Source organism: Dermacentor andersoni, chromosome 3 (assembly GCF_023375885.2).
Source record: "Dermacentor andersoni chromosome 3, qqDerAnde1_hic_scaffold, whole genome shotgun sequence".
Lineage (NCBI taxonomy): Eukaryota > Metazoa > Arthropoda > Arachnida > Ixodida > Ixodidae > Dermacentor > Dermacentor andersoni.
Genome location: NC_092816.1, coordinates 68,551,521 through 68,564,251, shown reverse-complemented (window position 1 = coordinate 68,564,251; position 12,731 = coordinate 68,551,521). Strand labels below are relative to the sequence as shown.

Below are 12,731 nucleotides of genomic sequence, written 5' to 3'. Positions count from 1 at the left end.
GAACGCTTTTGACGCCAATTGGGGTATCTAGGTACGTGCCACTGGGAATGTGCCACTCTACGATTACGAAAAACATCCCTGAAATTTCTCCGAGTAAGAAGCCTTAAATGCAGCGACTACCTATCACCGGAGATTTAACATTCGTTTACACAAACGCTGAAATTAAAAAAAAACGGTGTAAAGAAACTGTTTGAACGTTATCTCAAATATCACGCTTTCAATACATCGGGTAGTGAGGTACTTGGACGTTGCCCTACTGAAAGTTGGGAACAGAAATATGACTTTTACACGGCTTCTCGCAAATTATTACACCGACCACAGAGCACACTTACCATGACGACGCACAAAGAAACAAAAATAAACAAGTTGCACAAAGATTGTCTGAATCAAATATATTCAAATATATAAAAAGTTTGACCGAGTTGTACAAAGCAGTAATAAAATGCATTATAAGCCTTTGGCTAAAACAACTGCGAACGTAAGATCCCACAAAGCTATACGTTTGAACTAAATGAAACTTGGGTGCTATAATGTAAACTATTCCAATTTTTTTATATTCCATCTCTGCCACTGGCCCTCCACGATTGGTTATAGATTTTTCGGGCTGCGTCTACTTCACCTGTTTGCCAGGCCACGTCATGAAAACCGCCAGAACCCTCTATCTGAAGTGTGTACACACGTGATTATGCCGTATTAGGCCGAACAAAAAAAGAAAGAACTATTTCTAATGCTACGCTTTTCGCGCCATTCATCCTCCGCTATTGGTACAAATAAATGCATACCATATTATAATAAAACTTACATTTGGAACCCGCAAACACGAATACATAAAGAGTGGAAGAAAAGAAAACGCAACATGCACAACGAAGGCGAGTCACTGCACAAAATGGTCCTTAGTATTTCGAGCACATTTCCGTACTGAAGCCTTTTACTGCACTGAAAGGTGTTCAGCAAGGACAGTAACTGACCATGATCCAAGCTTTGCCCCAAGGGACAATAGACGATTGCTCAGAGCCCTAAGTTTGAAGCACATCTGTTGAGTTTGCTGGGTGCACAGAGGGTCTAGTCCAGCAACACAGTGGCGCCATGTCCCCGTCCACCACTCCACTTGAACACAACGCGAGCTTGTACGATAAATTTTAAGCAGAAAGGGCTCCGTGCAGGCCCACACCAAGGCGAAAGCAAAGAAACAAGGCTCCCACAGTTGGCGGTACCTCCAGGTATACACTGAAGTTCATGCCAGGGTATACGGCATACAAAATTTATCTTTTGAACTCTTCATTCAACTGTGCTGCAGATGGTCTTCTCGCTGGAGTTTTCGTAATATGAGTCTAACCTCTTTGCTAAACAGTAGAATGTCGTGTTCTTCAACATGTTCTTGTGCATGTTTTGCCATTTCTTCCGCTCGTAGATTTACATTTATGCCAATATGACTGGGAACCCACAGAAAGGAAATTTTGTGACCGCGAGTTCCCGCAACGCGTGTCAGCGCTCAAATTCTTGCGATTATTTAGCGTGCTAACTTTTTTCTTTGCGTAAACCTTGCAAATCAGCTCAAGTGCGGACTGTGAATTCGCGCAAACCACCCACTTATCTGGAGAATGACTTGTCGCATAAAGCTTGTCACTTCCAAAATTGAGTACATTCCTGCCGTCGTTCCCAGTTTAATTAGAAGCATTGGAAATGCATGCTGAATCATAGCCTCCTATATATTTCTCAATGCCAGCACAATGACACGAAAACCAGTAGTCACTGAGAGGGCACCACTCTTTCAGTTGTTGGTCACAGTTTATGGGGGGATGATTAGGGTCACGTTAACTACATTTCCTAGCACCTGATAACACGTCATGCGAAATGCAACGATCTTGCCATTCTGGCACGTAGTGGTAGCAGCGCTGAGCTAAAGTTGTCCCCGCTCTAGCAACGGAGGTAATTAAACGATTCGGAATCCGGGGCCACCGCAATGGACCAATAATTCTCGTGCAATGCTGAGCGAATGGGCTGGCATTGAAAAGTATAGGATTCTATGACTGAGCATTCCCCCCTGTTTTCGTGCGTTGTACGAGGTTCGTAGTTGGTTTCCTCTGTGTCCTTTGTGAACTTAGGCTCCTTTGTTTCTATTTGGTGCAAATAACAAGCACGTTAGGGGTAATGTATAGGCAAAGTTCGAAATGCCCTGTTCTAATATACAGAGAGGTGAAGAGCAAGTACGCTACTCAATGTCTCTTTGTTATGGAGCAAAAGTAAAGGAATAAGTCATAATACTAAAATAAATAAATTAATTAAAATATGAAATAAATACAACAAAGGTAACAACATCGCTACGTAGAGTTCACTAAAGATGATTTGAAGTGCTGCTTTGCTGTCAGCTGTACAAATGACCCAAGGGCTTGCGTTTGTTCTTTCGCAGATAAAATTCAGTGCTTAAAGAAAGCATGTACACGTTAATTGCGACCTTTGCGAAAAAATTAAAACACAAAGAAAGATTGAAAGATAGAAAGAAAGGAATAATGAATGAATGAATGAATGAATGAATGAAAAATACGTATCCGTGAGTTCCGGAGCATTACGAGTGCGTTTCATGAGCTGCGCAATATGTTGCCCGCGGTCCTGTCATAACCACAAGTGTAACCAAAAATGAAACTTCATAAAAAGGTGTGAAGAACTATGGGAAATCACCATGTACAGTTAAATGCGTGTGCAATAGCCACAACTTTCGTAATGCGAAGACGTGGGATCATTCCCCACCTGCGGCAAGTTGTTTTTTCATCCACTTTCAGTTCCATTCATTTATAATATATTTATTTGAATTAGTAAGTACAAGTTTCCCAGAGTCTTAAACTATACTTGACACCAATTGCAAATCAGATGGAAATGGGGGATATGTTAACTATTGTGGGGCGAAGCTTTAACATTCCTGGCCTAATTAGAAGCGTTGCAAGTAATTACTGTACCATTGTTCTTTCCTTATTTTCATGCGTTATGCGAGGCTTTTGTAGTTGGTTTCCCCAGTACAAGCGAAAATGGTTGTACTCGGGCTCCTGCCAGTTTTTGGGCGCCTTACCTTACGTTGCCCTTCCTTACCCGCAGACCACGACAGCGAAACGGCACTGCTTGACGCCAGGTTCAAGTTGTTCGGCATGATGATGCCGATCCCGGGGCTGGAGAAGGACTTGTGCAAGAGCCTAGTGCAGTGTCCCATTGTCAAGGGGGAAGAGTACGGCGGCACAATGGAAGTGTCCATCCCCTCCTTCGCGCCCCCCGTGAGTGGATTTGTTAACACGCGTTTCTTTTTTTAAAGTTAAGCTTGCTTTGCCTACCTCCCTCTGGGTCTGGCGTAAGCGCGTACGTAAGTACGTAGACGACGTTTCTCGCCAAGTGGACTACTTATACAGCACTGAATGTTGACCGACAAAGTATAGCGCTAATGAGCGCACCTCTGTTCTGGGCAACCAATAAATCCCGAAGTAATACCGGTGCACATAATGACTGTTCATACGTAATTCTAAAGCACACGCGTCTCGTAATGGAGTACAGGGCGCGTGGCGTTCAATGTCTTCGATTTTCTTATAGTTATTATAATTAGGTTATCGCACTCCTGGGTCGCTGGCTCGGCGCCACGAGGTATCTGCCCATTCTAATTGTTCAATCTCCCCAGAATGCTTACGTGCCAATGTCGCACAGGATTGGAGAAGGCTTAAATGCGTTTTTGATGAGTTCCGTGCTTCTCTGTGCATACGCTTTGATCCCAGCTCTCCCCGTAACAAGCATCATACAGTGTTCATCGCCTTCGTCCTCGTGGAATAGAGATCTAAGAGCTGACTGCAGGCGGCGAGAGCGTGCGCATGTCAACCGCTACCGCTGCTGCCTCGTCAATTTAAACGAGCTTAGCATCATTTAGATCCCAACCACTGAGCAGGTTAGACAGGAGCGCTGAATCTCATATCTTGCGATGCGTTCGGCGCGGCCGTGTAATGTCTCAGCGATAAAAAACGCTGAGTATTGTGCCGTGTTTTGTGCACCTAAATCTAAGTACACGGGTGTTTTCGCCCCCATCGAAATGCGGCCGCCGTGGCGGGGATTCGATCCCGCGACCTCGTACTCAGCAGCCCAACACCATAACCTCCGAGCAACCACGGCGGTGAGAAAAAGAGAAGTAACAAGGCTAAGGAACGATCATCATGATTCTCATCTTTTAAATCATACCTTTTAGAAGTTATATTTTACAATAAATTCTGCGCTGTTTCCTTCTGCATATGAAATTGCAGAAATGTATTCTGCGTATTAAATTAACATTCATGTTTGAACATTTTGTTGCGATATGTTGTGCGTTTCTCTGCCCACAAGAACGGCATTTATTCTTTTAATTGCTAATTAGTTTCTGGATTGATGTTGCTGGCGTTTAGTTAGCCTCAGTAAAACCTGTTGGGCACGCTGGTTATGTATCAGGTTTCTTTTCTTTGTAAAGACCTGTTGAGAATCACGGCGCAATCTTTGATCTTGGGACCCTCTCCTGCGTAATATAATGCCAGTATTTTTCTTTTTCAAACAAGTAAAGCGATTCTTGATTAACCGAACTCGGCCCAGTCGGTTGGCTACGCTGAGCTGGAGAAAAAGAAAACGGAGACGAATAGATGAGGACAGAGAGAGGGAAAAAAAGCTTACTTGCACCATCTTGCACGCGCCTTGCGTTCGTCGTCAGTCAGTCACAAGCGGCCACATACACTGGTGGAGCTAAAGAAACGCAGAGCTTTGTGAATTGTCGCATCGCAGAGGCGAATTGGTGACGCCTATTAGAGGCACAGCTTTAATCTTTACCTTTCCTTCTGCTTCAGTTGATGGAACAGTGAAAAATACACAATTCATTCATTCATTCATTCATTCATTCATTCATTCATTCATTCATTCATTCATTCATTCATTCATTCATTCATTCTATCTCTCGAAAACGCTGTCATCTTCCAATTGAGATTGTTTAAGGTGGCAGGTAGAACAGAGCTGGGAACCACTCGCGAAATGGGGATGCAGTAAATACGCGGCAGCATTTGGAGCAGCAGAAGTGTATAGTACTTTACCGACAGGACCTTACACGATGTATGTTTTCTTTATAACTTCTCCCTGTAGATGAAAAGTACGGTCCAGCTCAAGATAGTCGGTGACGATGGCGTGAGCATCTGCATCAGGACCACTGTCGTCACTCAGTGAACACGAAAATGCTCGCTCTTCACACGAAGTGGGACGCCGTGTCGAAGGTTCGACAGAAAGGAATCAACATCGACGTGCACTGAATGCCTTCGCCACTGCTTTTATGACTTTTTGTGTAGTCTCTTCATATAAGGCACCACTGCGTGGGCCGAATGGTCAGCCCCGCGGGCATCCCTGTCGGTTATAATAAAGATAATCGCGGTAGACCATGTCCCATTTGCAGAAAGCCTCAGGAATGACATGCACCAAAGACACTCTGGTGCGCTGAGCAGCTGCCAGAAGAAAGGACAAAATACTAATTCGCGGTTCACTTCCTGCAGCGAAAGCAAAAGTTATATGCGCAATCGCGTACATGGTTGAGTTGCCATCCTTCCCGAATTCAGCGGGACAGTCCTGAGATTTGAGTAAAAGTCCCCTACCGACTTCAAGTCGTAACGGTGAAATGTCCCGAATATTTTTTCTCTACTGAACAACAATCAACTTTCTTTTTGTATACATAATACCTGACAGCTCAGTTGCAGATTCTTCTCTTTTGTGTTCTGTTGTACTGTCATAAGCATAGAAGCGGTCTCGTTGTTGTCATAGTTAAAGTTCCGTTGTAAACATTACTGTTCACAGTACCTCTGCCTGCATTGGTAGCCATGTTAGGCAGCTGCTGCACCTTTCTTGATGTAAATCACGATATGGTATGACCAAAAATGTGTGGGACTTTGTAGCACGTGCCGACTAGCGGCCCCCGCATTGATAGGACCGGTCGTCGCCAGCCTATCCCCGAGAGTTAGCAACGATAATACATAATGATGTAGGCGCACACATGCACAAAAATATGTTGCAGCCATTCCTTACGCACACAGTCTTTCTTGTGATCTGAAAAACGTCTCGGCGCGCTACCAAGTTAAAATAACATTCATCGCGCCAAATAAGCTATCCAATTTGGGCCTGCGTGTCAGAAGAACAAAAAAAGAGAGAGAGCTAAGAGCTTCGGTTGTGCGTGTAACGAATACTGTTGTGGTAACATGAGTTTCCCACAGAAATGTCTAGATAAGACTATGGTACTATAGTGCCTACGGGACTTGCACGTATGACGGTTGAGCCCGAATGAAAACAATTTGCAGTACGTGGATGCACTTCAATTTCGTCCTGGCTTCAAATGCGTCGTGATTTTGGAAATTGGTCATCTTCGACAAAATATTACGTCTGTAACAATTTGTAATAATTACGCATTCGTCCATGACTTATCGCCTCGCTGTGTGTAAGAAAACTATGAGCGCTTGAAAATTTACGCAGTTAAGGCGTAGCAGATAACCTCTCAAGAACGTTTAAAGTCACAGGTACGGAGATTATGCAAATTCGTATACTAAACATAATTCTCGTAGTGTAGCTAATCAACGCAGTGCCAGAGATCCCTCTAGTAATTCTTGTAGAATAACTAAAGGGCAACTCTGTGAACAAATCAAGCGCAGGTAGCAGCACATCTCGTGCAAGATAGCTGTGGTTATCTCGCACAGATGAAGACATGCATATGTGGGAAAAAAAGTGTCAGATGTTTAAATAATGGACTCCTCGCCTTAAATTATGTCTCCTTGCAAGGCCATAGACAGCCATAATAAATATACCCATGGGCATCCTCGTCGGTTATAATAAAGGGCCTCGCAGGACACCATGCCCCATTCACCGAAAGCTTCAGGGATAACATGCACCAAAGGCACCCTGGTGCACCAAGCAGCTGCTCAGGTGTGTGTACGCCTACTTAGCTGCTACTGCAGGACGTCTGGCCGCAGATATATCTTAACCGACACCTGAATCATAGCGAGACATAGTAGTCTAGCTAACCGAGAAATCATTGAGGCCCTTCAGATATAAAAGCTGGGAGATGCACGATTTAGTCTCTATTTTAATGACGGAAAAAAGAATATTTTTTATATATGCAGCAGAACTCGCGCGACTAATAAAGGTTCCGCCCGGTAGCTTGTTCTACGTCAGTATATATGATTTTTTATTTTCTTGTTGTTTTGTTATCTAGTGACGCTTGAAGAAATGACTTCCTGTATTTCTTCGGAGCGCTTTAATAAACAAATACCAGTGGAGACTCGCGCACGTGTCGTCAGTCTCTTTCCGTGTGTTTCTGTGTGTTTCACGCACTCTTGCACCACGAAGCAGAACTCGCCTGGCTTTCAACCGTTTGCCTATTTCGCATCACTCGGACCGCCTCCTCAACGCTCCTCCGCACGCCGTGCCATGCCACATCTGTTCGCCGGCGTCGGTGCCCTTGATCACTCAAACGCTCACAAATAGCGCTCTCAAAGGAACACCTCTGTACGTAGAAATGCACTATATCACGCTCATCATGAGCTGCGATACCAAAGCACACGGCCCAAGGGACTCCGAGACTACATGCTAAACGTTGATGAATTAATCCACGTTTCAAATCCTTAATAGCAACCATGTTCAGAAGAACAGTGACAGGTTCGTGTGACACACACACACACACACACACACACACACACACACACACACACACACACACACACACACACACACACACACACACACACACACACACACACACACACACACGCACACACGCACACACACACACACACACACACGCACACGCACGCACGCGCGCACACACACGTGCACACACACACGCACACACATACACAGAAACACACTCACACGTACACACGCACGCACGCACACACACCCACACACGCACACACTCGTACACGCGCACACACACACACACACACACACACACACACACAAACACACACACAATGAAGCCCAGGAAAGCAGAGGGGTAATTATGTGTGGTTCAAGTTGAAACATACAGAGAGAGAGAGAGAGAAGGGAAGGAGGAAAGGCAGGGAGGTTAACCAGACTGAGTCCAGTTTGCTACCCTACACGTGGGGAGGGGAATGGGGAGTGAAAGAGAGAGAGAGAGAACTTAAGTGCAGGATGTCTATAGTCGGGCACTCAAGTCTGTTGCCTTCAGGTAGTGAAAAAGCGCTCGAACTGCTTTCTGCGCTAATGAACTGTGAGGCCAGGCTCCCAAGATCTTCGCTTCCGTAAATGGCCTGTCATCCAGTCATACAAATCAATAAAGAAAATAGCAGATGAAGCAAAAAGATAAATTGTCGACGATGGGGAGAAACACTTCCTTATTTTCTACATGTCAATTTGCGCCACAGCTAATTACCTGATAATATATATATATAAATATATGCCTACGCACACTCATCCTTCTCTACCTCTAGCTCTCTCATCCTTCTCTACCTCTATACTCTGTGGCCCGCTGCCCCCACACTTATTTCCCCACTTATACACTCCTCGTGCTAGCGCATTAAAATGAATGTACCGCACTATTGACTTAGCGCAAACAATTTGATTAGACAGCATTCTTTCTGAATACAATCAGCGACAGCATTGCAGAAAACCCCGATATATGAAGGCGCGACTTCCGGCCTTCATATTGAAACGGCCACCAGAAGATAAACCATGTACGCGTGTCAATACACTCTCTGTCGGCAAAAGTATCTGTTTATTGGTCAGGTTTAAGAGGAAGCTTTAGCTCGGACCCAACTCTGATGCGGCCCATTAAAATACATGTAGAAGACAGAAACGCTTTTATGAGGTAACCCCTGAACCGATTTTAATGAAATTTGTTGCATTTGAGAGAGAAAGTTAAATTCTAGTGACTGTTGCACCGGAATTTTGGTTTAAGTCCTGAATTTTGTTAAAAGAATCTTCAAAATTTCGGAAGTTCGAGAAAAATAGAAGCAAGAAGTTTATAAATTAATAGCTCTGCATCAAGAACAGATATCGCAGTTCTGTAAATGGCATCCATTAGATCATTCACAGCGGACAAATTGGATATGTCAGTTTATATCTTCCGTGAATTCGTTACGTTTTGTACAAGGGTTTTGCAAAAGCTGTATGTCCTCATTACTAAATTTCTTTAGAATGATGTGTAACATACCAATTTTGCCCGTTTAGATGTACTATGTACTATTAGAGGCAATTACAGAGTTGTGATATCGCTTTTGATTGTTGAGTTACAAAGTTGTAAACTTGATACTTTCGTTTTCTGAAAACTTGCGATCTTTGTCAATTTTTAATAAAAAATTGACAACTTATGTATCAGAACTACGAAACTAACAGTCACTAGATTTTAAGTTCTTCTTTTAAATGCAACAGAACTCGCCAAATTTGGTCCAGTGGTTGCCGAGAAAAGCAAATTCTGGAAAAGCAAATACATGTATTTAGATAGTAGCACCCGAGCTAGAGCGTCCTCTTAAGATTAGGTTAGAGATGACGTAGTGGAGCAGTTCCGTTCAATTTGCGTTCACTTCTGACCACCTGGTGTTCTTTAACATGCGCCTATAAAGGCCGAACGAAAGTTGTTACAAGACTTTTTAACTTGATCCATTGTTGTCAATAGAGATCTGAGCGGGCTGTTTGCAAAATGCCCATGGAGGATGAGGATAAGGAGGAAATAGCTTTATTGAAAATAAAAGGAATGAGACGCAATCCAGCTTGCCTTCCCGCTTGACTCTGGGAGGGATCTTCAGTCCAAGGTGCCTGCGGTTTCGCTGCCTCCCAGGGCTGCCACACTGGTCCTGCTGACCCGAACTGGACAAAACGGCCTCCCACTGCTCGGTGATGAGCTTGAGAACTGGAGGAGGGGGAGGACAGGGAGGGGGGAGAGGGCGAGTAATGGGACATTCCTATGTTGTACGGTATATAGTGAGGGGCAATCTCCACAGTGAAAACCTTTTAAAAGAACAGTGTAGTGTCCATGGCCCGGATTTAAATATGACAAGGCCGCAACTTCATAGACTGTCTATAAAGAAAGATACATCTGCGTTCTATGGAGTGTCAAGAGAGAGACTGGGAAGAAGGTTTATTGAGTGCAAAAGCGGGGAGGAAAGCCAGTGGAGCGTGCCTCTGATTTGCTACACCATGCGCCAGGGAATGAGAAAACACAGGAGCGTAGACGAGAATCAGGGGTGGCAGCTGGGAGGTCATCCAGAAAACAGTTCGGTTTGCTACCTCCGAAGGAGGGAAATAAAATAATGTAAAGGGATATAAGCACTTGCTGTCAGATAATTTCTGAAAAAGCGCTAGCTCTATTAATGAACCTACCCACAAACACACTATCCGTACCCACAACATGTGTACTATGTATACACGTAACCCCATAAAAGCGTCTGTACACATACACTATATCTGCATGTCTCATATCTTCAACACTCACAACTCACAGTACCAGGCGCGGTAGCTTAGTGGCTGTGGCTATGGCGTTGCGCTGCTGAACTTGATTTCACGGATGCGATTCCGGTCGCCGTGGCCGCATTTCGACCGCCGTGGCCGCACACACACACACACACACACACGCTCACGTTGCGCATTCCGCGGTCCTTTCCTTTTGTGTGTCTCATCTAGCGCTCGAAAGCCATAACTAATAAACCCCACCAACATGCTCACAAGAACTCATAGGAAATCTTAAGCCTGCCTCGAGTCTGTGCAGGTGGCCGTGGCGAAAACTGGGACCTGCCAAATATCCTTCAAAGCCAATTCTCACGGATCATGAAAGAAGGCCACCAATATATGTTCGTGAAGATGCGAGTCGTATGAAGATTGCTTTGGTGTAGGCCAGTTCAGCTTCATCATCGGCTTATTCACATTGCCTGCTGGTACACAATGACCCTGAATCCTCTGCAGTGCGACTATGTGCCCTTTATGAGACGCTTCACTGCTTTACTGCAGGCAGGGTTGCAGTGGCAGACTGTGTTGTTGGCTTTGCATGATAAACGAAGACGCTGTAACCAATAATAGTTGAAGGGCAGACTATAGCATCTTTCACTCGCTACAAATTTTCAGGTGTACGCTACTGTCGATCACGCCTTATATTGGTCTCTGGAAGTTTCATTGCTGAGGAAAACGTTTCATAACTTCTTTCCGTTTATAAAGCACATGGCTTGAAAAGGTTGGAACTCTTCTGAACAATCGCTTCTAGAACTCTACGAGGTCCTCCTTGTAGGGCACCTCTGATACAGCGCGCTCGTCACTTCTGTATCAGGACATCTGTTTTACGTGCACTAGAAAGCGTTCAGGCTCGAATGTTACGAAAATGTCTGGGTCTACCTGGCTTGAAGTCGCAGTAGCACACACCTGCTCAGCAAGATTTTTTGCCGGTATTACAACTATTCTACAGTTATATGAACCGAATGCGAAGTACACATCAACGGCTGGTCACTAACGTTGTGATGGAGTTTGAAGTATACCTTTGTTTAAGAGAGAACTCTCCCTTGACTCTACTGCGTGCCTATAGGAGTCAAGGGAACAAGAAAGGCGACAGTTTCGCACATAAGGTGAAATAGTGAAGCGATAGTCGGTGGAATATTATGCACAGTAAACCTTTCACTGTGTCGTGCAAGTTGGAGTAAACATCGATTGGAGTGAACATTCGCAGATTAAAGCAAATTATTTTCTATTGAGAAGAATAAGAAAAGTGTAATCAGTGGATAAGTCTAGTTACACACGTCTTCGATGGCGTAGGTGGCGCTCTGCGATGGCAGTGTCATGTATGCGGCATCATCATGTGGTGCGCGGTCTCCATTGTGTTGTGCAGTGCATCAGGGAAATGATGCGAATGCGATGAACAAAGGGACAATGCTGTTGGAATCTGGACCAGTAGTCAAAGCAACCCACCTAAGAAAGACATTCACGCCACGTACAGATCGATACATGTATTGGTGTTGTGCTTACGCAGGAACATTGTGACTTGCTCCATCCGGTATCATACTCCAGCTGCCAGTTTTTGCCCCATGAGAAGAGATACTCTGCAATTGAAAGAGAGCGTTTAGCGTGAGTTTGAGCAATTGATTAATTTCACATTTTCTTCTATGGAACATCGTTTGTCGTTGATACTTACCACCAACCTTTACAGAAACATCTCGCATGCCGAGCATTTAGACAGTAGAATCTTACACTGGAGTCTCGCATTGCAAGATTACACCTTCCGCGTGGAGCATATCAAAGGCTCAGAGAACGTCAGTGCTTATTACATGAGTAAGTTGTTGCCACAGACGCTAACTATATGAACAACAAAATAGGACTAATCTTGTTGGCTGGCTTCAGGGAACTGATTTATTGTCACTGCACAACAATTTGCGTCTCAGTGTAGAGTTAAGTGAATATGTTTATTCATTGCTTTGTGCTGAAACACTTGCGTTTCCGGTCTTGCGCTCATCTCGCGCAGTTTTCTTTGTAACGGCCAAAGGAATAGGCCTGCATCGTTTATTGCGCGGTATCATCATGCGGCGTGCACTGTACGGGTGCTCTGCGGTGCTTCGGCGAAATTATGCGAAGGCGACGAAAAAGAGAAGGAGACAATGCTGCTGGCATCTGGCGGACGGAAGAGAAGGAAAAGAAAGAAAAAAGAAAATAACGGAAAAATCATATTCGGCCAATAGCAAAATCAACCGCGAAGAACAAAGAAAAGAAAAAGAAAATGCTGG

At 44.4% G+C, this 12,731-nt stretch overlaps 1 protein-coding gene across 1 annotated transcript in view; it reads left to right on the top strand.

Annotated features, from left to right (window-relative positions):
* Positions 1 to 7,298, top strand: part of LOC126545789 (mite group 2 allergen-like Ixo r 2) — an 11,307-nt gene extending 4,009 nt beyond the window's left edge. Inside the window, exons 3-4 of the mRNA XM_050193790.2 lie at positions 3,091 to 3,263; positions 5,125 to 7,298. Coding sequence (XP_050049747.1) covers positions 3,091 to 3,263; positions 5,125 to 5,205 — 254 coding nt within the window. The 3' untranslated portion in view covers positions 5,206 to 7,298. The remainder of the gene's footprint in view (positions 1 to 3,090; positions 3,264 to 5,124) is intronic.
* The last annotated feature ends 5,433 nt before the right edge of the window (positions 7,299 to 12,731 follow it).